Source organism: Grampus griseus (genome assembly GCF_964374135.1).
Source record: "Grampus griseus genome assembly, chromosome: 4".
Taxonomy (NCBI): domain Eukaryota; kingdom Metazoa; phylum Chordata; class Mammalia; order Artiodactyla; family Delphinidae; genus Grampus; species Grampus griseus.
Genome location: NC_138997.1, coordinates 44190781 through 44218217, shown reverse-complemented (window position 1 = coordinate 44218217; position 27437 = coordinate 44190781). Strand labels below are relative to the sequence as shown.

General features: G+C 40.4%; 1 protein-coding gene across 1 annotated transcript in view; it reads left to right on the top strand.

Annotated features, from left to right (window-relative positions):
- Window positions 1-27437, top strand: part of FRAS1 (Fraser extracellular matrix complex subunit 1) — a 459773-nt gene that overhangs the window by 164490 nt on the left and 267846 nt on the right. Inside the window, exons 3-4 of the mRNA XM_082652906.1 lie at window positions 11786-11893; window positions 19208-19300. Of these exons, the coding sequence (XP_082509032.1) occupies window positions 11786-11893; window positions 19208-19300 (201 nt within the window). The remainder of the gene's footprint in view (window positions 1-11785; window positions 11894-19207; window positions 19301-27437) is intronic.

Here is a 27437-nt window from a genome sequence, read left to right as displayed (position 1 = left end):
ATTCGTTCCTTTATGGTTCCTTGACGAACGAGAACAATTATTTCTGTGTCCGAGCTGGAGCTTTTATATAGATTATCTTTCCTGAAAACCAGACTTGTCAGGAAAATGAACCTCCAGAAGTAAAGACACAAGGCCCAGTGGAATATTGTGGTCCTTTCATTGCTTTGAAGGACAAGTAGAGAACACCGTTAATTTTGTAAAATCTCACTGACTGCAAGGAGGTTTGGGGATAACGCAGGAAGTTTAGCTGAATGGCTCACTGTTAGGTGTTTGGTGGGTGGTTTTATTTAACTCCCCTCCCCTCATGCCAGTTCAACTCCAAGGCCCAGATGCTATGTACCTATGGTTGGCAGGAAAAAGGGCACCACACTTTTGGTTTTTCTATCTTACATTTTGAAAGTAACTTTACAAGATCACATAAGTTACTATTTTGTTATTGAAAAAATAGAAAATATGGATAAGGAAAAAGGAAAAAACCAAAAAATCAAGAATCCTCACCCAGGAACGACCACCCTTCGCTTACTGTTTGTATTATTCCATACTTTGTTTCCATGCACAAAAATATATTTTAATTATAAAAAGGCATTATATACTATTTTGTAATTTAAAAGCACAACTTTGGGGTTGCTTTATTCCTCCTTTCTCATTTTTGGCCTAAGAAGCTAAGGGGATTTAAAATGAGATGAATTCATCAATACCTAAAATAGGGTTATTATAACATTCAGGTGAAAGAAAATTTATGTCGATAGTTGATATACTGCTATTGTAGAATACCATAAATGATATCCCCCCAGAAATTTGAATACTCATGAGGGATATAGTCACTGTTTATTTTTAGCATTAAACAAATGTTTAATAAATATTTAACCAAGTGAAATAGTTTTTGTTGTGTTTTATGAAGCACCTTGCTATGACTGTAAGGTATTTAGGGACGAAGGCACTATATTATCTACAACAACACTTTATTCACTTATTATTAAAAATATTAAAAGCCGTTTAGATTGCTTTTTAGGTTTGTCATAATTTAATCCTTTAATCTATATTTTAGTGAAAAACTATTATAAGACCCTTTCTTTTGCAGAGTGTGTTAGATTGGAAGAGAGGATTATAAAGTGACGGAATTGCAACGGTAACATGGGCACTCTATAACATTTACTTCACAGTGTTAGTTTTTTGAGTTTTAGCGATTGAGGCACTCTAGCATCCCTACCTTCATAAAACAATTTTATGGCACCATAGAAATTGACTCGTTAAATATATGGCCATCTATCTAGGCCTTGGTAAGGGGCTCATTTTATTTAAAGTTAGCCATAAATTATTGACTCTATGAGGACATTAATATAAGGAAGTTTTTCTGACAATGCCTAGATGAAGAAAATTTTTCTTTGTAGTTTGATGCCAGTGACCTAAGAGCCTTCCACATTATGGGGATTTTGTAGTGATGTCACTTGAACATTGTTTTCTCAAGACCTCTTGTCCTAACTGGGGTATCTCAAGTCATGGGGATAGATATTTTCCTGAGGATAAGCAAGTACTCAGGGTTGTTCACTAATGAATTCAGCCAACACTCAGGAATCGTGCCAGGTGAAGGGGCTGTACAGAAAGGAATAAAGCGAGCTCTCTTTCCTTGGAGAGTCATAGACTAGTGTGAACAAATTAAATGCTTCCTGGGCCCAGATAAGTTTAACTTTGAATTAACATAATGAATGTTATGAATGAAAGTGAAAAATTATTTCATGTTTCTAGAACATCCTGTTTAGAGTTCAGTAAGCTGAGTCCAGTGATTGAGAGCTGGGAAAAAGGTATAATGGACTGTTCTGGAGGCTAGAGTCACTGAGGAAATAGTTGAGGTATAGGGAAGAACTTGATGCCTGGTGGAAGAATGCCACATCTGGAGAGAGTAGCGATGAGAGGCATCTTAGAGCCACATTGAGCTGAAGCTAGTTCATGGAGCTCGCATGGTCATCTGAGGTCTGAGTGAAAAGGAAGATGGGTTCATGGTTACAGAGGCTTTTCCAATTATCTAAGTAGTCTTGAAAATGCAACCTGTGGATTCATTCCTTTCTTCTAATGCAACATCCTGGGTCTTTACAGTGCTAGGGGGTCCTAATTAAGTAATAATTTCACTCCATTGTGCCTTTGTAGGCTGGAGTGGGAAGATGGGAAAGTCAAGGTACTTAGGGGAATGTTTTCATTCCGAGAAAAGGAAATGTTTAGAAGATATTTTCTAAATGCCTGTGACACCGTAGGAAGCATTTGGATTAAAAATAAATAACATTAAAAATAACTTAATGGGCCTTTAGTAAGTTCCAAGCACTGTTCACATCTCTTTCAGCAAATCATCTCATTTGATCCTTTCAATAACCCTCTGAGTTTAGTACTTTATCATCCCTACTTTACAGATGAGGAACCTGGGACACAGACACCTTGATAATGGACTCACTGGTGTCACCATTAATGAATGGTGACACCAGGAGTCAAGTCCAGAAGCCTGGCTCCAGAGCCTGAGTTCTTAGGTCTCCTACAGCTTCGTGAACTCGAGCAAATTGCTCAGTCTCTCACGTCTTGTTTCCTCATGTGTTCAGTGGGAATAGTCATGATAATAACAGTGCCAGGTTCATAGCGTTGCCATTCCTGTAAGAGCTTTGCATAGCGTTGATGAGCAGTTGCCTACCTCTCCGCTGGGCCCACTCTCTAGGGTGATGGCAGAGGTCAGGAAAGCAAACGAGGCCACCCTCCTCCAGCACCACAAGAGCCTTCTCCTACCGGCACTTCCTGTCAGCATAAGGGATCAATAAACAGTAGTCGCCGACTTTGTGAAGTTGTCATTTTCATTTACTCTGTATCCTGAAGCTGATATCGTTTTCTTAAATCAGCAGGGAACATATATTACATCGTGCTTGAGATTGAAACTCTATTTTTTTCCCCTCAACTATTTGTCATTGCTTTCTGGGTTAAGAGTAGACTGTAGTTGGCACACTATTGCCAATTTCAGACGAATGTGCTGTAACAATAAAGAGAAAGAAATTCAGAGGTATTCCAAGTCAGATTTTATTTTTTTTTATTTTTTTAATATCTTTATTGGAGTATAATTGCTTTACAATTGTGTGTTAGTTTCTGCTTTATAAAAAAGTGAATCAGTTATACATATATATATGTTCCCATATCTCTTCCTTCTTGGTGTCTCCCTCCCTCCCACCCTCCCTATCCCACCCCTCTAGGCGGTCACAAAGCACCGAGCTGATCTCCCTGTGCTATGCGGCTGCTTCCCACTAGCTATCTACCTTACGTTTGGTAGTGTATATATGTCCATGCCACTCTCTCGCTTTGTCACAGTTTACCCTTCCCCTTCCCCTTCCCCGTATCCTCAAGCCCATTCTCTAGTAGGTCTGTGTCTTTATTCCTGTCTTACCCCTAGGTTCTTCATGACATTTTTTTTTTCTTACATTCCATATATATGGGCGAGCATACGGTATTCGTCTTTCTCTTTCTGACTTACTTCACTCTGTATGACAGACGCCAGGTCCATCCACCTCATTACAAATAGCTCAATTTCGTTTCTTTTTATGGCTGAGTAATATTCCATTGTATATATGTGCCACATCTTCTCTATCCATTCATCCGATGATGGACACTTCGGTTGTTTCCATCTCCTGGCTATTGTAAATAGAGCTGCAATGAACATTTTGGTACATGACTCTTTTTGAATTACGGTTTTCTCAGGGTATATGTCCAGTAGTGGGATTGCTGGGTCATACGGTAGTTCTATTTGTAGTTTTTTAAGGAACCTCCATACTGTTCTCCATAGTGGCTGTACCACTTCACATTCCCACCAGCAGTGCAAGAGTGTTCCCTTTTCTCCACACCCTCTCCAGCATTTATTGATTCTAGATTTTTTGATGATGGCCATTCTGACTGGTGTGAGATGTCTCATTGTAGTTTTGATTTACATTTCTCTAATGATTAGTGATGTTGAGCATTCTTTCATGTGTTTGTTGGCAGTCTGTATATCTTCTTTGGAGAAATGTCTATTTAGGTCTTCTGCCCATTTTTGGATTGGGTTGTTTGTTTTCTTGTTATTGAGCTGCATGAGCTGCTTATAAATTTTGGAGATTAATCCTTAGTCAGTTGCTTCATCTGCAAATATTTTCTCCCATTCTGAGGGTTGTCTTTCAGTCTTGTTTATGGTTTCCTTTGCTGTGCAAAAGCTTTGAAGTTTCATTAGGTCCCATTTGTTTATTTTTGTTTTTATTTCCATTTCTCTAGGAGGTGGGTCAAAAAGGATCTTGCTGTGATTGATGTCATAGAGTGTTCTGCCTATGTTTTCCTCTAAGAGTTTGATAGTTTCTGGCCTTACATTTAGGGCTTTAATCCATTTTGAGCTTATTTTTGTGTATGGTGTTAGGAAGTGATCTAATCTCATACATTTACATGTACCTGTCCAGTTTTCCCAGCACCACTTATTGAACAGGCTGTCCTTTTTACACTGTACATTCCTGCCTGCTTTATCAAAGATAAGATGTCCATATGTGCTTGGGTTTACCTCTGGGCTTTCTATCCTGTTCCATTGATCTATCTTTCTGTTTTTGTGCCAGTACCATACTGTCTTGATTACTGTAGCTTTGTAGTATAGTCTGAAGTTAGGGAGCCTGATTCCTCCAGCTCCTTTTTTCGTTCTCAAGATTGCTTTGGCTATTCGGGGTCTTTTGTGTTTCCATACAAATTGCGAAATTTTTTGTTCTCGTTCTGTGAAAAATGCCAGTGGTAGTTTGATAGGGATTCCATTGAATCTGTAGATTGCTTTGGGTAGTAGAGTCATTTTCACAATGTTGATTCTTCCAATCCAAGAACATGGTATATCTCTCCATCTATTTGTATCATCTTTAATTTCTTTCATCAGTGTCCTATAGTTTTCTACATACAGGTCTTTTGTCTCCTTAGGTAGGTTTATTCCTAGATATTTTATTCTTTTTGTTGCAGTGGTAAATGGGAGTGTTTTCTTGATTTCACTTTCAGATTTTTCATCATTAGTATATAGGAATGCCAGAGATTTCTGAGCATTAATTTTGTATCCTGCTACTTTACCAAATTCATTGATTAGCTCTAGTAGTTTTCTGGTAGCATCTTTAGGATTCTCTATGTGTACTATCATGTCATCTGCAAACAATGACAGCTTTACTTCTTCTTTTCCGATTTGGATTCCTTTTATTTCCTTTTCTTCTCTGATTGCTGTGGCTAAAACTTCCAAAACTATGTTGAATAAGAGTGGTGAGAGTGGGCAACCTTATCTTGTTCCTGATCTTAGTGAAAATGCTTTCCGTTTTTCACCATTGAGGATGATGTTGGCTGTGTGTTTGTTATATATGGCCTTTATTATGTTGAGGAAAGTTCCCTCTATGCCTACTTTCTGCAGGGTTTTTATCATAAATGGGTGTTGAATTTTGTCAAAAGCTTTCTCTGCATCTGTTGAGATGATCATATGGTTTTTCTCCTTCAATTTGTTAATATGGTGTATCACATTGATTGATTTGTGTATATTGAAGAATCTTTGCATCCGTGGGATAAATCCCACTTGATAATGGTGTGTGATTCTTTTAATGTGCTGTTGGATTATGTTTGCTAGTATTTTGTTGAGGATGTTTGCATCTATGTTCATCAGTAATATTGGCCTGTAGTTTTCTTTCTTTGTGACATCCTTGTCTGGTTTTGGTATCAGGGTGATGGTGGCCTCGTAGAAAGATTTTGGGAGTGTTCCTCCCTCTGCTATATTTTGGAAGAGTTTGAGAAGGATAGGTGTTAGCTTTTCTCTAAATGTTTGATAGAATTCGCCTGTGAAGCCATCTGGTCCTGGGCTTTTGTTTGTTGGAAGATTCTTTTTTTTTTTTTTTAACATCTTTATTGGGGTATAATTGCTTAACAATGTGTGTTAGTTTCTGCTTTATAACAAAGTGAATCAGTTATACATATATATACATATGTTCCCATATCTCTTCCCTCTTGTGTCTCCCACCCTCCCTATCCCACCGCTCTGTTGGAAGATTTTTAATCACCGTTTCAATTTCAGTGCTTGTGATTGTCTGTTCATATTTTTATATCTTCCTGATTCAGTCTTGGCAGGTTGTGCATTTCTAAGCATTTGTCCATTTCTTCCAGGTTGTCCATTTTATTGGCATACGGTTGCTTCTAGTAATCTGTCATGATCTTTTGTATTTCTGCAGTGTCAGTTGTTACGTCTCCTTTTTCATTTCTAATTCTATTGATTTGAGTCTTCTCCCTTTTTCTCTTGATGAGTCTGGCTAATGGTTTATCAATTTTGTTTATCTTCTCAAAGAACCAGCTTTTCATTTTATTGATCTTTGCTATCATTTTCTTCATTTCTTTTTCATTTATTTCTGATCTGATTTTTATGATTTCTTTCCTTCTGCTAACTTTGGGGTTTTTTTGTTCTTCTTTCTCTAATTGCTTTAGGTGCAATGTTAGATTTTTTTATTCAAGATATTTCTTGTTTCTTAAGGTAGGATTGTATTGCTATAAACTTCCCTCTTACAACTGCTTTTGCTGCATCCCATAGGTTTTGGGTCGTCGTGTCTCCATTGTCATTTGTTTCTAGGTATTTTTTGATTTCCTCTTTGATTTCTTCAGTGATCACTTCATTATTAAGTAGTGTATTGTTTAGCCTCCATGTGTTTGTATTTTTTAGAGATCTTTTCCTGTAATTGATATCTAGTCTTATAGCATTGTGGTCGGAAAAGATACTTGATACAATTTCAATTTTCTTAAATTTACTGAGGCTTGATTTGTGACCCAAGATATGATCTATCCTGGAGAATGTTCCATGAGCACTTGAGAGAAATGTGTATTCTGTTGTTTTTGGATGGAATGTCCTATAAATATCAATTAAGTCCATCTTGTTTAATGTATCATTTAAAGCTTGTGTTTCCTTATTTATTTTCATTTTAGATGGTCTGTCCATTGGTGGAAGTGGGGTGTTAAAGTCCCCTACTATGAATGTGTTACTGTCGATTTCCCCCTTTATGGCTGTTAGTATTTGCCTTATGTATTGAGGTGCTCCTATGTTGGGTGCCTAAATATTTACAATTGTTGTATCTTCTTCTTGGATCGATCCCTTGATCATTATGTAGTGTCCTTCTTTGTCTCTTCTAATTGTCTTTATTTTAAAGTCTATTTTGTCTGATATGAGAATTGTTACTCCAGCTTTCTTTTGGTTTCCATTTGCATGGAATATCTTTTTCCATCCCCTTACTTTCAGTCTGTATGTGTCTCTAGGTCTGAAGTGGGTCTCTTGTAGACAGCATATATATGGGTGTTGTTTTTGTATCCATTCAGCCAATCTGTGTCTTTTGGTGGGAGCATTTAGTCCATTTACATTTAAGGTAATTATCGATATGTATGTTCCTATTCCCATTTTCTAAATTGTTTTGGGTTCATTATTGTAGGTCTTTTCCTTCTCTTGTGTTTCTTGCCCAGAGAAGTTCCTTTAGCAGTTGTTGTAAAGCTGGTTTGGTGGTGCTGAACTCTCTCAGCTTTTGCTTGTCTGTTAAGGTTTCAGTTTCTCCATGAAATCTGAATGAGAATCTTGCTGGGTAGAGTAATCTTGGTTGCAGGTTTTTCTCCTTCATCACTTTAATTATGTCCTGCCAGTCCCTATTGGCTTGCAAAGTTTCTGCTGAAAGATCAGCTGTTAACCTTATGGGGATTCCCTTGTGTGTTATTTGTTGTTTTTCCCTTGCTGCTTTTGATATGTTTTCTTTGTATTTAATTTTTGACAGTTTGATTAATATGTGTCTTGGCATATTTCTCCTTGGATTTATCCTGTATGGGACTCTCTGTGCTTCCTGGACTTGATTAACTATTTCCTTTCCCATATTAGGGAAGTTTTCAACTATAATCTCTTCAAATATTTTCTCAGTCCCTTTCTTTTTCTCTTCTTCTTCTGGAACCCCTATAATTCGAATGTTGATGCGTTTAATGTTGTCCCAGAGGTCTCTGAGACTGTCCTCAGTTCTTTTCATTCGTTTTTCTTTATTCTGCTCTGCAATAGTTATTCCCACTATTTTATCTTCCAGGTCACTTATCCATTCTTCTGCCTCAGTTTTTCTGCTATTGATCCCATCTAGCATATTTTTAATTTCATTTATTGTGTTGTTCATTGTTGCTTGTTTCATCTTTAATTCTTCTAGGTCCTTGTTAAATGTTTCTTGCATTTTGTCTATTCTATTTTCACGATTTTGGATCATCTTTAGTATCATTATTCTGAATTCTTTTTCAGGTAGACTGCCTATTTCCTCTTCATTTGTTAGGGCTGGTGCATTTTTATCTTGCTCCTTCATCTGCTGTGTGTTTTTCTGTCTTCTCATTTTGCTTATCTTACTGTGTTTGGGGTCTCCTGTTTGCAGGCTTCAGGTTTGTAATTCCTGTTGTTTTTGGTGTCTGTCCCCAGTTGCTATAGTTGGTTCAGTGGGTTGTGTAGGCTTCCTGGTGGAGGGGACTAGTGCCTGTGTTCTGGTGGATGAGGCTGGATCTTGTCTTTCTGGTGGGCATGTTCACGTCTGGTGGTGTGTTTTGGGGTGTCTGTGGACTTATTATGATTTTAGGCAGCCTCTCTGCTAATGGATGGGGTTGTGTTCGTGTCTTGCTAGTTATTTGACATAGGATGTCCAGCACTGTAGCTTGCTGGTCATTGAGTGAAGCTCGGTTCCTGTGTTGAGATGGAGATCTCTGGGAGATTTTCACCATTTGATATTATGTGGAGCTGGGAGTTCTCTTGTGGACCAGTGTCCTGAAGTTGGCTCTCCCACCTCAGAGGCAGAGCCCTGACTCCTGGCTGTAGCACCAAGAGCCTTTCATCCACACGGCTCAGAATAAAAGGGAGAAAAAGTAGAAAGAAAGAGAGAAAGAGAGAAAGAGAGAGAGAGAGAGAGAGAAAGAAAGAAAAGAAGGAAAGGAAGAAAGGAGGGGGGGAGGGAGGAAGGAAAGAAAAAAGATTAAATAAAGTAAGATAAAATAAAATAAAGTTATTAAAATAAAAAATAATTATTAAGAAAGAAAATTTTTTAAAGAAAAACGGACAGATAGAACCCTAGGACAAATGGTGGAAGCAAAGCTGTACAGACAAAGTCTCACAGAGAAGCATACACATACACACTCACAAAAAGAGGAAAAGGGGAAAAAATCATAAATCTTGCTCTCAAAGTCCACCTCCTCGATTTGGGATGATTCGTTGTCTATTGAGGTATTCCACAGATGCAGGGCATATCAAGTTGATTGTGGAGCTTTAATCCACTGCTCCTGAGGCTGCTGGGAGAGATTTCCCTTTCTCTTCTTTGTTCACACAGCTCCCGGGGTTCAGCTTTGGATTTGGCCCCGCCTATGCGTGTAGGTCACCGGAGGGCGTCTGTTCTTCGCTCAGACAGGTTGGGGTTAAAGGAGCAGCTGATTCGGGGGCTGTGGCTCACTCAAGCCGGGTGGAGGGAGGGGTACAGAGTGCAGGGCGCACCTGCGGCGGCAGAGGCCAGCGTGACGTTGCAGCAGCCTGAGGCACGCCATGCGTTCTCCCGGGGAAGTTGTCCCTGGATCCCGGGACCCTGGCAGTGGCGGGCTGCACAGGCTCCCCGGAAGGGGGGTGTGGACAGTGACCTGTGCTTGCACACAGGCTTCTTGGTGGCGGCAGCAGCAGCTTTAGCGTCTCATGCCCGTCTGTGGGGTCCGTGCTTATAGCCGCGGCTCGCGCCTGTCTCTGGAGCTCCGTTAAGCAGCGCTCTTAATCCCCTCTCCTCCCGCACCAGGGAACAAAGAGGGAAGAAAAAGTCTCTTGCCTCTTCGGCTGCTATAGACCTTTTCCAGGACTCCCTCCCGGCTAGCCGTGGTGCACTAACTCTCTGCAGGCTGTGTTCACGCCGCCAACCCCAGTCCTCTCCTTGCTCTCCAACTGAAGCCCGAGCCTCAGCTCGCAGCCCCACCCGCCCCGGCGGGTGAGCGGACAAGCCTCTCGGGCTGGTGAGTGCCGGTCGGCACTGATCCTCTGTGCGGGTATCTCCCCACTTTGCCCTCCGCACCCCTGTTGCTGCGCTCTCCTCCGTGTCTCTGATGCTCCCGCCCTCCACTACCCGCAGTCTCCGCCTTGGAAGGGGCTTCTAGTGTGTGGAAACCTTTCCTCCTTCACAGCTCCCTCCCACTGGTGCAGGTCCTGTCCCTATCCTTTTGTCTCTTTATTCTTTTTTCTTTTGCCCTACCCAGGTACATGGGGACTTTCTTGCCTTTTGGGGGGTCTGAGGTCTTCTGCCAGCCTTCAGTAGGTGTTCTGTAGGAGTTGTTCCACGTGTAGATGCATTTCTGGTGTATCTGTGGGGAGGAAGGGGATCTCCGCGTCTTACTCTTCCACCATCTTCCCCTTCCGCCATCTTCCCCTTGTCCCCTATATTTCTTAAATGACTTTGGGTTTTAAGCACATTCTCTAAAAGCTTATACATTTACCATTTCTCAGCACAAAAGGATGACTTAATTTTTCCTTGAGAATGTTGTTCACAATCCATGTAAATCTGGACCAAACAGCTGGGTACCATAGCCTAGCCAAGTTGACCCTTGAAATTAACCGTCACATTTGTTGTCTGCCTTTGTGTGAAAGCATCCGTTGCTAGCATCCATCGTTTTCCTAGCTCATCCCAGTTCAGGTTGAGTGCTAATATTGTGATGACTCTATCAAGGGTTTAGAAACTTCCCTTACTCCTCCCCAAAGTATTTGATTAGCACTTCAATTGTTTGAGGACCAGAGGATGAGGAAGTATAGAAAGGAGGACAAAGCCTTCACTAAGCGACTTGTGAACTGTGAGCTCTTGGTTTAGAGGACCTACAGTGTGCTGGGCCCAGGACAGTGCCTGCTTTGGGCGCTCACAGTCTGGTCCAGCCAGGATAACAGGAATATAGATGAGTGCAGTGAAGCATGGCAGTGTATGCAGGACACAGTGGGGTCACTGAGAAGCCATGAGGAGCCGCACCTGAGTGGAGGGTTCAGTGTGCAGGATTAAGGGTTAGGAAGTGATTTGTTCTTGAGGTTGAGGCTTGAAAGAAGTGTATTGCTTTGTAAGCTCTCTTTGGGGGAGTCACGGAGAAGCAGGGATCCAGGTAGAGGGTAAGCTGTGAGGTCAGATAAGGGAGGCTGGGGCTGTCCAATGGCTTGACCAACTAGAGTGGATGAAAGTCTCAGAACTGTGAGATTTCCCGAGGCCAGGGAGAGAGGCGAGCGCCAGACGATGGGGTCTGTACTTTATCCCATCAGAGGTAAAGGTGAGCCATGGAATAGATGAGCATTGGTGGATGTAGTAGCAAAGAACTGGGAAGTGAAGTGTGAGGTGCTGATAGTATCTAGTGGCACAAGCTGCTCTTAGGATGCTGGTTAGTGCTAGTCTAAGTGTCATTTTCCTGTGAACATGCTCCAATGGTGTCTGCTAGTTAACAGCAAAGAGAAACCTCAAGTCTGAGAGCAGCTTGTCCTCCTGAGGTTTCAGTCCAATCGATTGTTTTTCTCTGGGTATTGACAGCTCCCTGCTGCATGCCCTTGTCTTTGGCTACGTGGTTTGACTGTGGTGAAATGGATTAGACTGTATTGCCTCTCCGGGTTTAATCAATGCCCAGCAAGCACCGTGTGTATCCGTGACTTTCCTTTGCCTTTTAATTGTTCAGGGTGTAGCGCTGTTGATGGTACCAAGTTTTTGTGCTCGTACCTTGACTGATCAGTTTTTAACTCAGAGCTTATGCTTCTTTGCAGGATGCCACCGTTTGGAAGCCTGATTCATGCCAGAACTGCCGTTGCCATGGTGATATCATTATCTGCAAACCTGCTGTTTGCAGAAACCCTCAGTGTGCCTTTGAGAAGGTATGGTATCCTAACTGTTTTCTAAATGTAAAGTCAGGGAATGGTAGGGTGTTTGCATTTTTTCGGTCATCTGGTTTTGACATTTATCCCAATCTCTAATTGCAAGGTTTAGGAAATATGGGAGGGAATTTTAACATATTGTATCTAAGAATATCTTAATTCCTGATTATTGGGCATTTACTCTGGACCAGGGGCACTCAAGGTTAAAAGTTAAAGGTTTTTTTTTTTTAATTTTTTTTAAAGAAGATGTTGGGGATAGGAGTTTATTAATTAATTGACTTATTTTTGCTGTGTTGGGTCTTCGTTTCTGTGCGAGGGCTTTCTCTAGTTGTGGCAAGCGGGGACCACTCTTCATCGCGGTGCGCGGGCCTCTCACTATCGCGGCCTCTCTTGCTGCGGAGCACGAGTTCCAGACGCGCAGGCTTGGTAGTTGTGGCTCACAGGCCTAGTTGCTCCGTGGCATGTGGGATCCTCCCAGACCAGGGCTCGAACCTGTGTCCCCTGCATTAGCAGGCAGATTCTCAACCACTGTGCCACCAGGGAAGCCCAAAACTTAAAGGTTTTATAGTGTTATCCCATTTAATATTATGTGGGGTAGGTATCTTTATCCCCACTTTACAGATGAGGAAAGTGAAGCCTGGGGATTTTAGGCAACCTAATAGGATTATGCAGTTAATAAACTGTTGCCCAGAGATCTTCCCTGGGTCTGACAGATGCCACAGCTACTGATACTAACCACAACATTTTACAAGCCATTGAACTCACTGAAAGTCAGAATTGACTTCTCAAAGATGATTTTCTAAAGACATTATTTGTTGTGCAACTGATTGTATCATCATGCTGTTGTTGGGCTACCTAGGATCATAGGATAGGGTTTGACTCAAGAAATCTCCTGGTATTTAACCAAACGTGTGAGGGATAGTTCTTCCTTTTCCTTTGTTAAACTTTTTCATTTTTTTGACTACACATCTATTCTGTTAGAATTTTGTTTTTCCACGTGCTGACTCTTTTCTTTTTAAAGTGAATCTACTTACAAAAAAAGGCTTAAGCTTCAAATTTGAACATTTGAAACCCCCTGGAGAAGACCAATTATTTTCTTTAAAAAGCTTTCTGTCAATTTCACAAGCACAGTTTATTTTTCTAGTTTTATCTCTCCCCACCCCATAATAAATAATCTTGAGTCTTTATGCCGTCTAATGCTAAGAAGTTTCTGTTTGTTTCTAACATGGGAGTGAAGGTTCTGTATACCTTTAAGGGTATTTCTCAATTTCTGCATGGGTATATTTCTGAGAAGCTGCATGTACGTCAAATGTTGGTAAATTTGATAATATTTCGCTGTACGTCGTCAGGCTATTTCTGGAGTAACCACTCCTAAAAGATCTCTGTTTTGCTTGCTGAGTAAATCTGGGCTGGTTTTGTAAGGACCATGAAGACATGCCCTCCTCCACTCCACGTGAATAATTATGGCATCATGGAAGAAGCACTGAATTAAATGTTAGAAGACATAGGCGGTATTGCTGAAAGCTAACTGTGTTCTATACCAGGGGTCAGCAGACTAAATGTGGCCTCTACCTGTTTTTGCATGACTTGTGAACAAAGAATGGTTTTTACATTTTTCAGTAGTTGGAAAAAAACAGCAGAGAACAGTATTTTATGATGTGAAAATTGTATGAAATCAAGTTTCAGTATCCATAAATAAAGTTTTATTGAAACACAGGCACACTCATTTATTTATTGTCTACAGCTGCTTTTGTGGTACAATGACAGAGTTGTGTAGTTGTGATGTAGACCATATGTGGCCCCCAAAGGCTAAAATATTTACCATCTGGCCCTTTATAGAAAGTTTCTGACCCTTGTTCTATACCAAGTGTGATTTTGTACATTCCTAATTTGTTCTTCTGATTTTTCTCAGTAAATGAAAACTCCCTTCTCCCAGTCGCTCAGGCCAGTAAACTTAGTATCATCCTCCCCACTTTCTCCCACATCCCACATCCAGTACATTAGCAAATCCTCCAGCTTTTCCTTCATGAAACAATACACTGCAGATGCAACTTCTCTGCTTTTACTCTGGTTCAGCCTATTATCTTTTTTTTTTTTTTTTTTTGCGGTATGCGGGCCTCTCACTGTTGTGGCCTCTCCCATTGCAGAGCACAGGCTCTGGACGCGCAGGGTCAGCGGCCATGGCTCACAGGCCCAGCCGCTCCGCGGCATGTGGGATCTTCCCGGACCGGGGCACGAACCCGTGTCCCCTGCATCGGCAGGCGGACTCTCAACCACTGCGCCACCAGGGAAGCCCGGTTATCTTTTATTTATTTATTTATTTTTGCCTGCATTCTCCCTGTAGCCTCTTAACTTGTTTCACTCTTTCTGTCCTTGCCTTTTTCACTGTAATCTTGATATAGCAGCCAGGGTGATCCTATTAAAATTTAAGTCATCATGTTGCTTCTCTCCTTAAACCCCCCCAATAGCTCTTGATGGCTTCTCTTCTCACTTTGAGTAACTCCAAAGTACTGCTGTACCCTCTGATTAATTGACTAGTCTCCCCGCTCCCTCTGCTTCAGACACCAAGCCTGCTTGCTATTCCCTGGATTTGTGCCAGGCATACTTCTGCCATTAGGGCCTTTGCACCCTGCTGTTCCCATTGAAATTATCTGTCTATCTATCTATCTATTATCTATCTATCTAGTCTATCTATTTTGACCCTTTACTTCCTTTAAGTCTTTCTCGAATGCCATTCTTTTGAAATTGCAATTCTCCACCCCTTACCACACATTTCCTACTCATTTTCCATGCTTTATTTTTCTTCTTGGCACTAACTACTGTCTGACATACTCTATATTTTACTGATAGTTCTTGTTTACTATCTCTTTTATTCACCGTGTATCCTCAGCACCTACAATTGCACCTGATACATGGTAGGCACTCAATAATTATCTTGTGACTGAATGAATGAATACATGAGAGATGAAGCTAGAGAATTGGTAAGTTCAAGGTTATGGAGAGCCTTGTATGCTGTACTGTGGAGCTTGGAATTTTATTTTTAAGGTGATAGAATACTAATGAAGGCATGTGGGTAGAATGGCCAGCTTTTCTTTTTGAAAGATCTTTCTGGTTTTTCAAAGGTAATGCATAATATTGGAGATGAGGAGATCAGTTCAGAGGCTGTAGGAATAGTCCAGATGAGAGGATGAGTACCTGAATCGGGTCACTGGTCATGTAGGGATCAAGAGGAAGGGCAGCCTCAGTAAGTACTTAGGGGATAAATCAGCAGAACTGAATGAAGGTACGAGGGTGAGAGAAAGGAAAAGAAAGGGTGACTCACATATTTATGGCTTGATGACTCATTGGCTAGCTGAGCCACGAACTGATATTGAGAATATATGAGAATGAGGAAGAGCATCTTATCTGGGAGGAGAACAATGATTTCAGTTTGGGGCACATTGAGTTTGAAGTGTTTGTGGAAGAGCCAGGTGGATATGTCCAAAAGGCAGCTGGAGAAGACAGAGTTGGAGATATAATGTGGGTATCATTAGCAGGGAGACAGTAGTGTAAACCTTTTGAATTAATGAGCTCATCCAAAGAGATTGTGTGAGAAAAGAACACAAGACCAAGGGTGGAATTTGGGGAGCACCGTCATTTAAGGGGAGGTGAACATAAAAAAATGGGAACTTAGGAAGATTAAGGAGACATGGTCAGAGAGATAAGGAGTAAGAAATGATCAGAGAAGAGAGCAGTGTTGTGGTAGCCAGGAGAGGAGGGAGTTTCCAGAAGGAGTTTGTATCAACAGTGTTGATCCCAGGTAAGGAAGTAAGTGGGAGGAGAATTTAATATGATCCATTGAATTTGGCAACATGTAGGCCACTGGCGGCCACACTGAAGTTGGTGTCATTGAAGTGATGGGACTGTATGCAGAGGCTCGAGGAGTGAATGGGAAGTGGGCAAAGGAAGGCCAAGTATATAGGCTCCTCCCAGGGAGCTTCACTGAGAATGGAAGAAAGAAATGGGATGTTAGGCAGACACCACCACATCCGTGAAGTGTCTTTGAACCTCCCATCCCCAGCCATCGAGCCTCTTGGGTGTTGTTGTGTGCTTTGTGTTGCCCTTTTTACAGCCCTTGACCAGACTGCAAATGCTTGTTTATTTGTCTGCTGAAGATGCTTAGTCAATATTTTTAGAATAACCAAACAAGGGAAGGGAGAAGGTTTTGTTTTGGCTTTTGATATTGCTATGAAAGAGACATGATCACCTTGAGAGGGAAAGGGGGCTGACCTAGAAGAGAGAGAGAAGTTGAAGATATGGGGGATGGGGGAGACAGAGCGACAGAATGATAGAACTGGAAGAGGCCTTTAAAATGGATTTAGTCAGGCTTTCTCATTTTATAGACAAAGAAACAGACTTTTAGTTGTTTAGTCACTTGCTCAAAGATACAGAGCTGGGGGGCTTCCCTAGTGGTGCAGTGCTTGGGAGTCCACCTGCCAAGGCAGGGGACACGGGTTCGAGCCCCGGTCCGGGGGGAATCTCACATGCTGCAGAGCAGCTGAGCCCGTGTGCCACAGCTGCTGGGGCCTGCGCGCCTGGAGCCCGTGCTCCGCAACGGGGGAGGCCACCGCGGTGAGAGGCCTGCGCACCGCGGCAAGGAGTGGCCCCCGCTCGCCGCAACTGGGGAGGGCCCACGTGCAGCGACGAAGACCCAAGACAGCCAAAAAAAAAAAGATACAGAGCTAGACAGTGGCGGCACAGCCATAACAAGAACCTTAGTCTCTGGCTCATGAGCCAGTGTAATTTCTACTCCACCATGTCTTTCCTTGTGTATCTCAGGAACATGTGTTGTTATTTGCACCTGCTGGGTACACTTATATTAGCTCATGGCACAAGTTAATGAATCACCATTGTATCCTAAACTAAATTATTACTGTTATTAATAGTAACTTGGGTTCCTATCATTTTAAAAAATTTTTAAAAAGCCCTTTTACAATGTATGTTTTGCTCATGGATTGACTGGAAATAACCAAGTGTCAATGGTAGTTCTGCTAGATATTCGTATCTATCTATCATCTATCTATTCATCCTATTAACCATATATAATAGATTCTGTATTCATATCCTATATCCATATAGAATAGCTAGCTATAGAGTTAGATAAATAAGGTCAGAGAGAGAGACAGAGACAGAGAACGACTGAGAGGAAGAGAACAGAGGCATTTAGAACATTGACTATCTAACCCGGCCCTGTCAGAACCAATCTTCAAGATCTCTGAATAACATATATACAAAGAGGACAATGCCATGCAAAGGGGCACTGTATTACATTGTGGGGTTTCGGCCGCAAACTTCAATGTAGATAGGAATAGTGTTTACCTAATCAAGCTGTTGTGAGAGATTATATATATATACACGACATATATCTACGTATATGTATACATGCACACACACACGTACGCTTAGAAGAGTACCTGGCTATTCTAAGTACTCAGTTTTAGCTGTAATTATCACATGATCATCATCGTTATTGTTAGTTGGTTCGTTTAGATCCTAGGCAAGCAATCTTCATTGATGTCTCTTGCCCAAGTGGCCACTTCCTAACGCTCCCAGTGCAAAGCCTGCAGGGAAATAGGCTTATGTGTTCCCTGCAGCCCACAGCTCACAAGGCTATGCAAGGTTACATGGTTAGGTAGCAAGAACTCCCTGTCTTTCTTTCTCCAAGTGCCACATGCAGAATTCTTTGCTCCTCCTGTAGCCCCAAATCATGTTCCAACAGAAGTACAATAGGTAGATGCAAGATAGGGAACATCCACTCCCAAATAAAGAATATCATATCTATAAAATGAGTTTTGAGGGCCAAATCTGAAGACCAGTTTTTATATGAATCAAAGACAACTAATTTGGGGGCACAAAATATCTCTTGAAGTCCTCAATTTTGTCTGCCCTTCTCCCTCGCTCCCTGCTTCCATATTAGAATACAAACAACACTTGGATTATCTCATTTTCTATCCGGATGCTTAGTCGTAATTAGGTTAATGTATTTTCTATATTTACTCTCTTAGTGGAAGTTAGACAAGTGTAGGTTCTACTCGGGGTTCAGAGGGCACTTTTGTGAATAGTCATAAATGTTGCACCATATGTACAATTTTATAAAATCCCATATCATATAAGTTTTATCCTTTATTAAGCAAATAAGAATTTGGTGATCACTGTTACTGATGTATTTATCTGTTTAGTGGATTAACAGTTGTGAAATAGTCCCATTTCCCACCCACTCTTGAGGATGTAGTTCTGTACAATTAACATTCTCTTGTAGGTACAATTCTTTTTAATGGAAGCAGCCCCAAATAACAAAGAAACATTATGACTTACATAATTTTGTGAATCTACCAGCTGAATTCTTTGTAGGCTTTTATTCTGTGGACAAGTCATGATTTCCTGGTTAATTCAGGATCTCCTACCATTTTCGATCAAAATCACTAATTACCCCTTCTGCCACAACTCTGGACTTGAGGAAATGCTAAGTGGAAGAGCAGGTTGAGTCAGAGGGTCTAATAGAAGGATTGGGTCCCAAAGACACATGTATGTGCCATAGTTTTAATAATCTTGGATAAACAGATCCTTCACAGTGGCAAATAGATGGTTAGTTAACATGTGACAACTTCCCAATAAATCCTAAGGTATCACGTGGAGGCCCATTCCCTGGATAGTGTCAGGTATTGATAGGAAACACAATTGCAATTATAGAAACCCTGGTAAACAATGTAGATCTTTATTGGAGCCCAGGAATCCTATCCAGCTCCCCACAGTACATGTGCAACCTCCACAGCCATGCTGTTTCCTCTCCCCCCTCTGTCCTTCCCTCACCGGCCCCTTGTGCTTTGCTACTCTGTGTCTCAGGTCAAAGTGAACATTAGAACTTTAGCTCCCCCCCCAGCTGGCTCCATCAGGCATCTATAGGCTGTTAGAAGACCTGCCAGCTCTGCGGCCCTGCCCGCCCAAGTCTTCTCTTCTCTGTTTTCGGGAAATAGAGCTCTTATCTCACCCCTACTGCTTTTCTGGTGTGACACTCAGATGGAGCATTTCTAGTGAATAAAATTCTTCACTTCATTACATGTGAAAAGAGGTAGACAGTTTTCAAGGAAATTACTGTCACAAGGGGGTTCATTTTATCTTTGAGAGAAGCTCATCTTGACAGAGAGAATCCTTTTCGTTAGTGTGTTCTGTTTATCCTGTTTATTGTTGTCACCCGTGGAAACTCATGAGAGTTAGTGACTCTGATGTGACTGCTCGTTGCTGCTACTTTACACTGAGCTGTTTTTAAATGCTCAGGGGGAAGTGCTTCAAATACCCGCCAACCAGTGCTGCCCTGAGTGTGTGCTGAGGACTCCTGGATCTTGCCATCATGAAAAGAAAATTCACACGGTAAGTATCTTCTGACCCATGGTTGATTCAGTGTCTGTAGATCACTGACAAGGTAAAGCTGACAAGAGAGGATTTTTTTTCCCCTTTGTTTGGACGGTGGAGGACCTCAAGCTTATTTGACTTTCCGTGGGCATTTAGGTTTCTTGAATAAGATTAAAACTGTCCTATTTACTGTCCCATGTAAATATTTGTCAGGTGAATTCGTGTCTGTATAAAGAATAGTCTGAGAATGTTGATGATGAAGAAGTTGTAATGCTGAATAATAAAAGGGCCACCTTGCCTTTGTGTACCACATACATTTTTTCACTTGATTTTATAAACAACCCTGAGTAGGTGAGTAGAGCAGATGTTATTACTCCTGTGTTAAAGATGGAAAAGTAGAATTGCAAAGGCTATAAGTTACTTGCCCCATATAGTACCAATAAGTGGTGTAACCTGGCCTAGAGCCCTGGTCTTTTGTTCCTCATTCAGGGTGGAGTTTCTAAACTTCAGCACTATTAACACTTTAGGCTTTGTCGTGGGGACCATCCTCTGCATTATAGAAGGATTAGCAGCATCTCTAGCCTCTACCCACCAGTTTGTATCCTCTGAAGTCCTGACAACCAGAAATGTCTGTAGGCATGGCCACATTTCCCCTAGGGGGAATGAAAATGAAAATGCTCGCCTCCACCACATTTAGAACCACAGTACTAGAAATCAACCCTGAAGTTCTTTTATTATACTTTCTCATTCCAGGTCCTGTAGGATTAATTTAGAGATATTAAATACTGATTTTAAAGGACTATTGCAAGGTTTATAGTAGAAAATATGAAAATGGGATCACTACAATTCATCTCCACTCATGCCTACATGCTCCCCCGAGGCAGCAGGTGAAGTTGAATGTGTTAGAAAGAGGCTCTTTGCTTTAATCTTCATCTTCCACCTGATACAAAACTTTCCCCAAGTTAGTGTCTCTACCCATTCAGGAGAGAGCATAGGTTAGCCGGATTTGATATACCTACTCTAGGCTGCTATTCAGTGTGTGTACCTAAAACTCCGTGAGTACAGTGTGCTTTCCCCGTGGGACAGGATCACCTCACTTAAGCCACTGTCTCCACATTACCCGAGGAAGTCACTCTTTCACTTCTGCACAATGTATTGCTGAGTGATACCCAAGCAGGATCTGTGCCTGCATACCACGTATCACCTTGTGCTGCTTGATTCAGTCTGCAATATGTAGGGTGGTGGAAACTTCACACGCCACACAAGAGGATCCCTTGTGAAATGTAAAGTGCTGAGGGGCAGATTGGTGACGGAATTAATGCCAGTTCATAATGGTTGGAACAGGTGTGTGGTTCAAGGTCAAAAACCTCAAACTGAATCTTTCAAGTGAAAGAGCCCTAGGATCCAAAATGAGGCCAGGATCTGGGGGAACAACAGACATCTCAAATAAGAGGTGGTTCCAGGGACATGAGACGTCAGAGTTCAATGACTCTGCATGGCCGCTCTAATGACACTTGTCATTTGCTTGCTTGTGTTATGTTCATGCACACATGCAGTCTTCTTATCTTGAATTAAGATTTCTGAGAACATTGACAATATTTTGTCTACCTTCATAGTGAGCCTCCTTGCCTCCCACCTAACCTGGTGAACTTTTCCCAGAGTAGGTGCTCAATAAACATCACGACTCAAACAATGAGTAAATCCCTTCTCCAGCTTATCCATGTCCTTGTCCCAAGGGCATGTTGGTCTCAGACCAACTAACCTGTGTGGCGGGCAGTTCAGGGACCACAGATCTGCTGATGGGTTAATTAGAAATCCGCTTGGTCTCCTACTTTTTCTGGAAGAGTTTAGAAAGTCCTTCTTCTCCCTGCCTCCCTTGCAGTTCACCCCTTTGGCTCTGACACAGTCCATGGGAAGCTCTAAACTGGGTAAGATCATGCCCATGCCTTGTTTTCCCATATGCAACTTTCAGAATGTACTCCCCTGAGAGTGTATAATTATATTTCTGGTACTTGATGTAACTGAGAAAATGGCTGAATTTCAGGAATTGTAGGGTTTTTTTTTTCTTTCTTTTTTTTTGCGGTACGCGGACCTCTCACTGCTGTGGCCTCTCCTGTTGCGGAGCACAGGCTCCGGACGTGCAGGCTCAGCGGCCATGGCTCACGGGCCCAGCCACTCCGCGGCATGTGGGATCCTCCTGGACCGGGGCACGAACCCGCGTCCCCTGCATCGGCAGGCGGACCCCCAACCACTGCGCCACCAGGGAAGCCCAGGAATTGTAGTTTGAAGGGAAAAAACTCTCCAGTGGTCTACTTCTTCAAATAGAAACAGAAGAATGATTTTTTTTTTAAGTTGAGACAAAATCCTCGAATTTTAGTCTTAATAAAGTGAAACCGATCATGTTTCTTATCTTCCTGTTCTTCTTTCCTCTCTTTCTTCACCTTTTTAGATTCTTGCCAAGTTTTTCTTAATATTATTCATTTCCTTGAGTGGGTTAAATGCTTGTCTGGGTTGGGTCTGAATCTCCCCTTGTCCCTTGCATCACTAGGTTTTTTCCTAAATCTTGGAGCCTTTTCTGTTTTGCGCCCTTGGCTTGCTTGGGAAGCAGTTTCCAGAGCACCTTCCTCTCCTGCCGAACAGCGGTAATCCTCTCTCCTTAGCCTCTGGCTTGCATCCCATAGGACGAGTAATGGAGACTCTGTCCCGGTAGTTATGAAATAGTCTGGTGCTTTAAGAGCTTTGGAATGGTGAAGTGGAAGCTTTCCCCTAAAAGAGAGATTTAGAAGAGGCTTTAGGATAGAGCAAGTGTGGTGGGAGGGGCATCTGTTAAAGTGATGCTGTCCCCAGAGAATGAAGTTGAAGAGAAGGAAAGTCAAAGGTGGGTTGAGCTCAGGACGGCATGGAGAGGCCACCTTTAATGAAACAGCCTCGCCTCATGAGGGGACCTCTTTTGCTGGCATTGTGGGCAGCACCTTGTACAGCTGACGTTCCAGCAAGTCAAGTCCCCACATCTTCTCTGGAGTGAGGAAAACACCTGAGCCTTTTGGCTGACCAGGTTATGTAAGTTTTGCGTGGGCTTATTACAGCCGGCATTTGGGTGACTATTTCGTCCATGACCTCCCAAAGCTGTCCTTTCAAATTAGCTTTTGGATCTCTGCCCAGCCTTGCCAACCAGTTAGGGAGACAAGCCTGAAATACATTTTCCTAAAGAGTGTTGGAATGCGTTTTCCTTGTTCTTTTCCCCACAAATTAGCCTGTGAAAGGGAGGAGAAAGGACCTTTAACCCCTTTCTTTTCCTCTTTACTAACTTAATCTCAGCACCAGATAATGTCATGTCTTAGAAGATGGTGCTTGGAGATTCACTGAAAAAGAAAGTGGCAGGTGGTAATGCCCTAGTGCCCGCATCCGATCCAATACAGGAGTGTGGAGGGAGAGGTCTGCTTGCTTTGCCTGTCTGTGAGGCTGAAAGGAGAATTAATTTATGCGTGTGAGACAAGAACTGAATACTGAATTCTGCAGCCTTGTTCTCTTCAAAGTAGAGGATGTAATTACAATATGCATGGAACATCCCCAGGTTTTTAGTATTCTGGATCTATAACATCATAACAGGAACAAATTATAGGAAGAAAAATTATTTTTTTGTTCTGTCATTAAGCCAGGCAAATACTTTATGAGCTTATCTTTCCTTTGGACAGCCAAGCCGACTTGTTATTTGGCTATGCAGAAGAATATATATAAGATATGGTCTGCAGAATGTGCTTTTGGCCAGTGTCAAAATCACAGGTTTTCAAAAGGTATTAATGGTATTAAGATGGCACAGCTACAGCACAGGTCTTGTGGGAGCATTGTTTTGTGTATGTATTATTTCTTGATTTTACAGAGCTTCCTTTGCTTGTTACAGTGCTCATAAAAAATACAGCTTTTGTAAATGAGTATAGAAAACACTGTGAAATTAAAAAATATCTACCTGTCATCTATCTATCTATCTATCTATCTATCAGCATGTACCAAACCCCTTGATCTCTGGTCTCCCTCTGCTGAGAGAGGTGTCACTGATTTAGGGATAAGAGTAGGAGATGAAAATGAAGGGGACTCATGTGACTTTTCTCTAAGAGAGAGGTGAGAATACTTCCTTTCCATCATTCTGTGCAGTTTGGATCACTGTCTGGGCTTCTGTGGCTTTGACATCTAGAGTGGAGTCTCCCTGACGAATGTTCTTTGTTATTCCCATAATTCTCAAGCTTATTGTGAAGGGAGAATCCCTTGCTTAATTTTATGTCTCTTGAGTCAGATAATAGATTCACACCATTAGAGAGCTTGAAGGTACCGAAGAGATTAGTTAATACAGCCCTCTCATTTTACAGTTGAGAAAACTTTGGTGATTGACAAGTTATTATAATTAATTTTTGTGGCCTCATCTGAGAGTTGGTATGATTGCAAATGTTTAAGAAATGACAGTTAGTGTTTCTCAGTAGTGACAAAAACAAGCTCTTGTTTTAATGAAATGTCTAGATGTTTAGAAGCAATCTCCTAACTTTTAATAAAGACATTCACTTCAAGTTGTTTTTTAAGCAGCTTTCAAATTTTACTTTATTTAAGATATGCAAATGATTCATTAGATATTTTAAACAGTACTTTGCTCTCTGATGACTAAAGTGAATATTTGTTTATTGGTGAAAATTTGGAAAATAGAAAAGTATTCAAGCAGAAAAAAATCCACTAGTAATCTCCAAGCTATGAAAACCACTATTGCTTCCTCAGGTTTTTTTTTGTTGTGGGGGGCGGCTGGCAGTGAATATGAGTGGATGGATAGATAGATAGAGAAATATGTTTTTACATAATTGTAATTATACTATGTATACAGTTTATATCTTGCTTTTTTATAAAACATTATGTTGTAAATAGTTCCCCAGCATACTCTTGGAGAACATGATTTCCTATTATTAGGCACTTGGGTAGCTTGCAATATTCACGAAAACATTTCCAATTTCACTATGAAGAACAATGAGATGGAATTCCTTGTATTGAAACTTTTTGGTGTGTCATTGATCATTTTCTCCAGATAACTTCTTAAACGTGAAATTAGTAGGTCAAAGCATCTAAAGATTTTAAGTATTGAAGCTGTGACATCTGTGGTCATTAAAATTCAATTTTAAGTTGTCTGTGTCTAATGATAAACCCAGTGGGACTATCATGGATAGTATAGCTTCTTTTCGGGTCTGATTACCTAGGGTAGGTCCCGCCTGGCTGAGTTGTTCCAGGTGCTATCATGAGAGAAGGCTCTGTGTAGAATTCCACTCCACTGCAGCTTCACTAACAATAGCTACTATGAATTTTAAACACTTTCCATATCTGATATTAAAAGATATTATCAAATTTTATTTTAAATAATATTTCTTTGCAGTTAATAAAGTTGAATATTCCATAAGCTTGTTGTTATTTTTTTCCATTGGGTTTTTTTTTTCTTTTTCTTTAAATTGAGTTATAGTTGACTTACAATATAATATTAGTTTCAGGTACACAGCATAGTGATTCAATATTTTTATACATCATGAAATGATCACCACTATGAGTCTAGCTACCATCTGTTATCATACAAAGTTATTACAATATCACTGACTATAGTCTCCATGCTGTACATTACGTTCCCATGAGTTATTTATTTTATAACTGGAAGTTTGTACCTCTTAGTCCCCTTCACCTATTTCACCCCCACATATCCCCTCCACTCTGATAACCACCTACTTGTTCTCTGTATCTGAGCCTGTTTTCGTTTGGTTTTGTTTATTCTTTTGTTTTGTTTTTTAGATTCCATATATAAGTGAAGTCATACAATATTTGTCTTTCTCTGTCAGACTTATTTCACTAAGCATAATATCCTCTAGGTCCATCCATGTTTTTGCAAATGGCAAAACTTCATTTTTTATGGCTGAGTAATATTCCTGTGTGTGTGTGTGTGTGTGTGTGTGTGTGTGTGTGTGTGTGTGACATCTTCTTTATCCATTCATCTCTTGATGGACACTAGGTTGCTTCCATATCTTGGCTATTACAAATAATGTTCCAGTGAACATTGGGGTGCATATATCTTTTTGAATTAGTGTTTTTGTTTTCTTCAGATAAATTCCCAGAAGTGGAATTACTAGATCATATGGTAGTTCTATTTTTAATTTTTCCTCAAAAATTAAATCTGCATACTGTTTTCCAAGTGACTATATCAATTTACATTCCCACCAACATTACATGTGGGTTCCCTTTTCTTTACATCCTTGCCAACACTTGTTATTTCTTGTCTTTTTGATAATAGCCATTCTGACAGGTATGAGGTGATATCTCACTGTGGTTTTGATTTGTATTTCCCTGATAACTAGTGGTGACAAGTGATGTTGAAGATCTTTTCGTGGTCCTGTTGGCCATCTTTCTGTCATCTTTGGAAAAATGAACATTCACGTCCTCTGCCCATTTTTTAATTGGACTTTTTTTTTAATTGAGTTGTATGTGTTCTTTTTATATTTTGGATATTAACCCCTTACAGATGTATCATTTGCAAATATTTTGTCCCATTCAGTGGGCTGCCTTTTCATTTTGTGGAGGTTTCCTTCACTGTGCAAAAGCTTTTTAGTTTGATGTAGCCCCATTTGTTTATTTTTGCTTTTGTTTCCCTTGCCTGAGGAGACAGAACGAAAAAAATATTGCTAAGACCCATGTCAAAGAGCGTACAACCTATGTTTTCTTCTAGGAGTTTTATGATTTCAGGTCTTATATTTAAGTCTCTAATCCATTTTGAGTTTATTTTTGTATATGGTATAAGGAAATGGTATAGTTTCATTCTTTTACATGAAGCTGTCGAGTTTTTCCAGCATCACTTATTGAAGAGGTCATCCTTTCTCTATTGTATATTCTTGCCTTCTTTGTTGTAGATTAATTGACCACGAGTGGTGACCTTATTTCTCTATTCTGTTCCACTGACCTATGTGTCTGTTTTTATGCCAGCCCCATACTGTTTTGATTACTATAGCTTTGTAGTATAGTTTGAAATCAGGGAGTGTGATACTGCCAGCTTTGTTCTTCTTACTCAATTTGGCTTCAGCTATTTGGAGTCTTTTGTGGTTCCACAAATTTTAGAACTGTTTGTTACAGTTCTGTGAGAAATACCGTGAGTATTTTGATAGAGATTGAGTTGAATCTGTAGATTACTTTGGGTAATATGAACATTCTAACAATATTAATTCTTCCATAGCATGAGCACAGCATACCTTTCCATTTCTCTTTCAATTTTTTTCATTGATGTCTTTTAGTTTTTAGAGTACAGGACATTCACTTCCTTAGTTAAATTTATTCCTAGGTATTTTATTCTTTTTGATGCAATTGTAAATTGGATTGTTTTCTTTATTATTATGTAATGACCACATGTATTTTTTTATTATAGTCTTTGTTTTAAAGTCTGTTTTGTCTGATCAGAGTAGTGTTACTCCAGCTTTCTTTTCATTTCCATTTGCATGGAATATCTTTTTCTATTCTTTCCCTTTCAGGTTATGTGTGTTTTTAGATCTGAAGTGAGTCTCTTGAATGCAGCATATAAATGGGTCTTTTTTTTTAATCTATTCACTCTATATCTTTTGATTGAAGCATTTATTCCATTTACATTTAAAGTGATTATTGGTAAGTATGTACTTGTTGCTGTTTAGTTAATTGTTTTCTGGTTATTTTGGGTACTTCTTTGTTCCTTTCTTCTTCTTTTAGTCTCTTCCCTGTAGTTTGATTATTTTCTTTTTATTTTTTGTGTATCTATTGTAGATTTTTGGTTTGTGGTTACATTAAGGTTCATATATATTGATTGATATATATATGTATATGTGTGTGTATATATATATATATATATATATATATATATATATATATATGTTGGTTTTAAGCTGATAGTTACTTAAGTTTGAACACATTCTAAAAGCACTACATTTTTAGTCCCCTCCACATGTTTTATGTTTTTAATGTCATGTTTTACATCTTTTTACTTTGTATATTCCTTAACTACTAATTGTAGTTTTAGTTGATTTTACAATTTTTGCTTTTCAAATTTTACTTGCTTTTTCAATAGTTGATCCATTACCTTTACTATATATTTTCTTTTACCAGTGAGATTCTTTTTGTTCATATA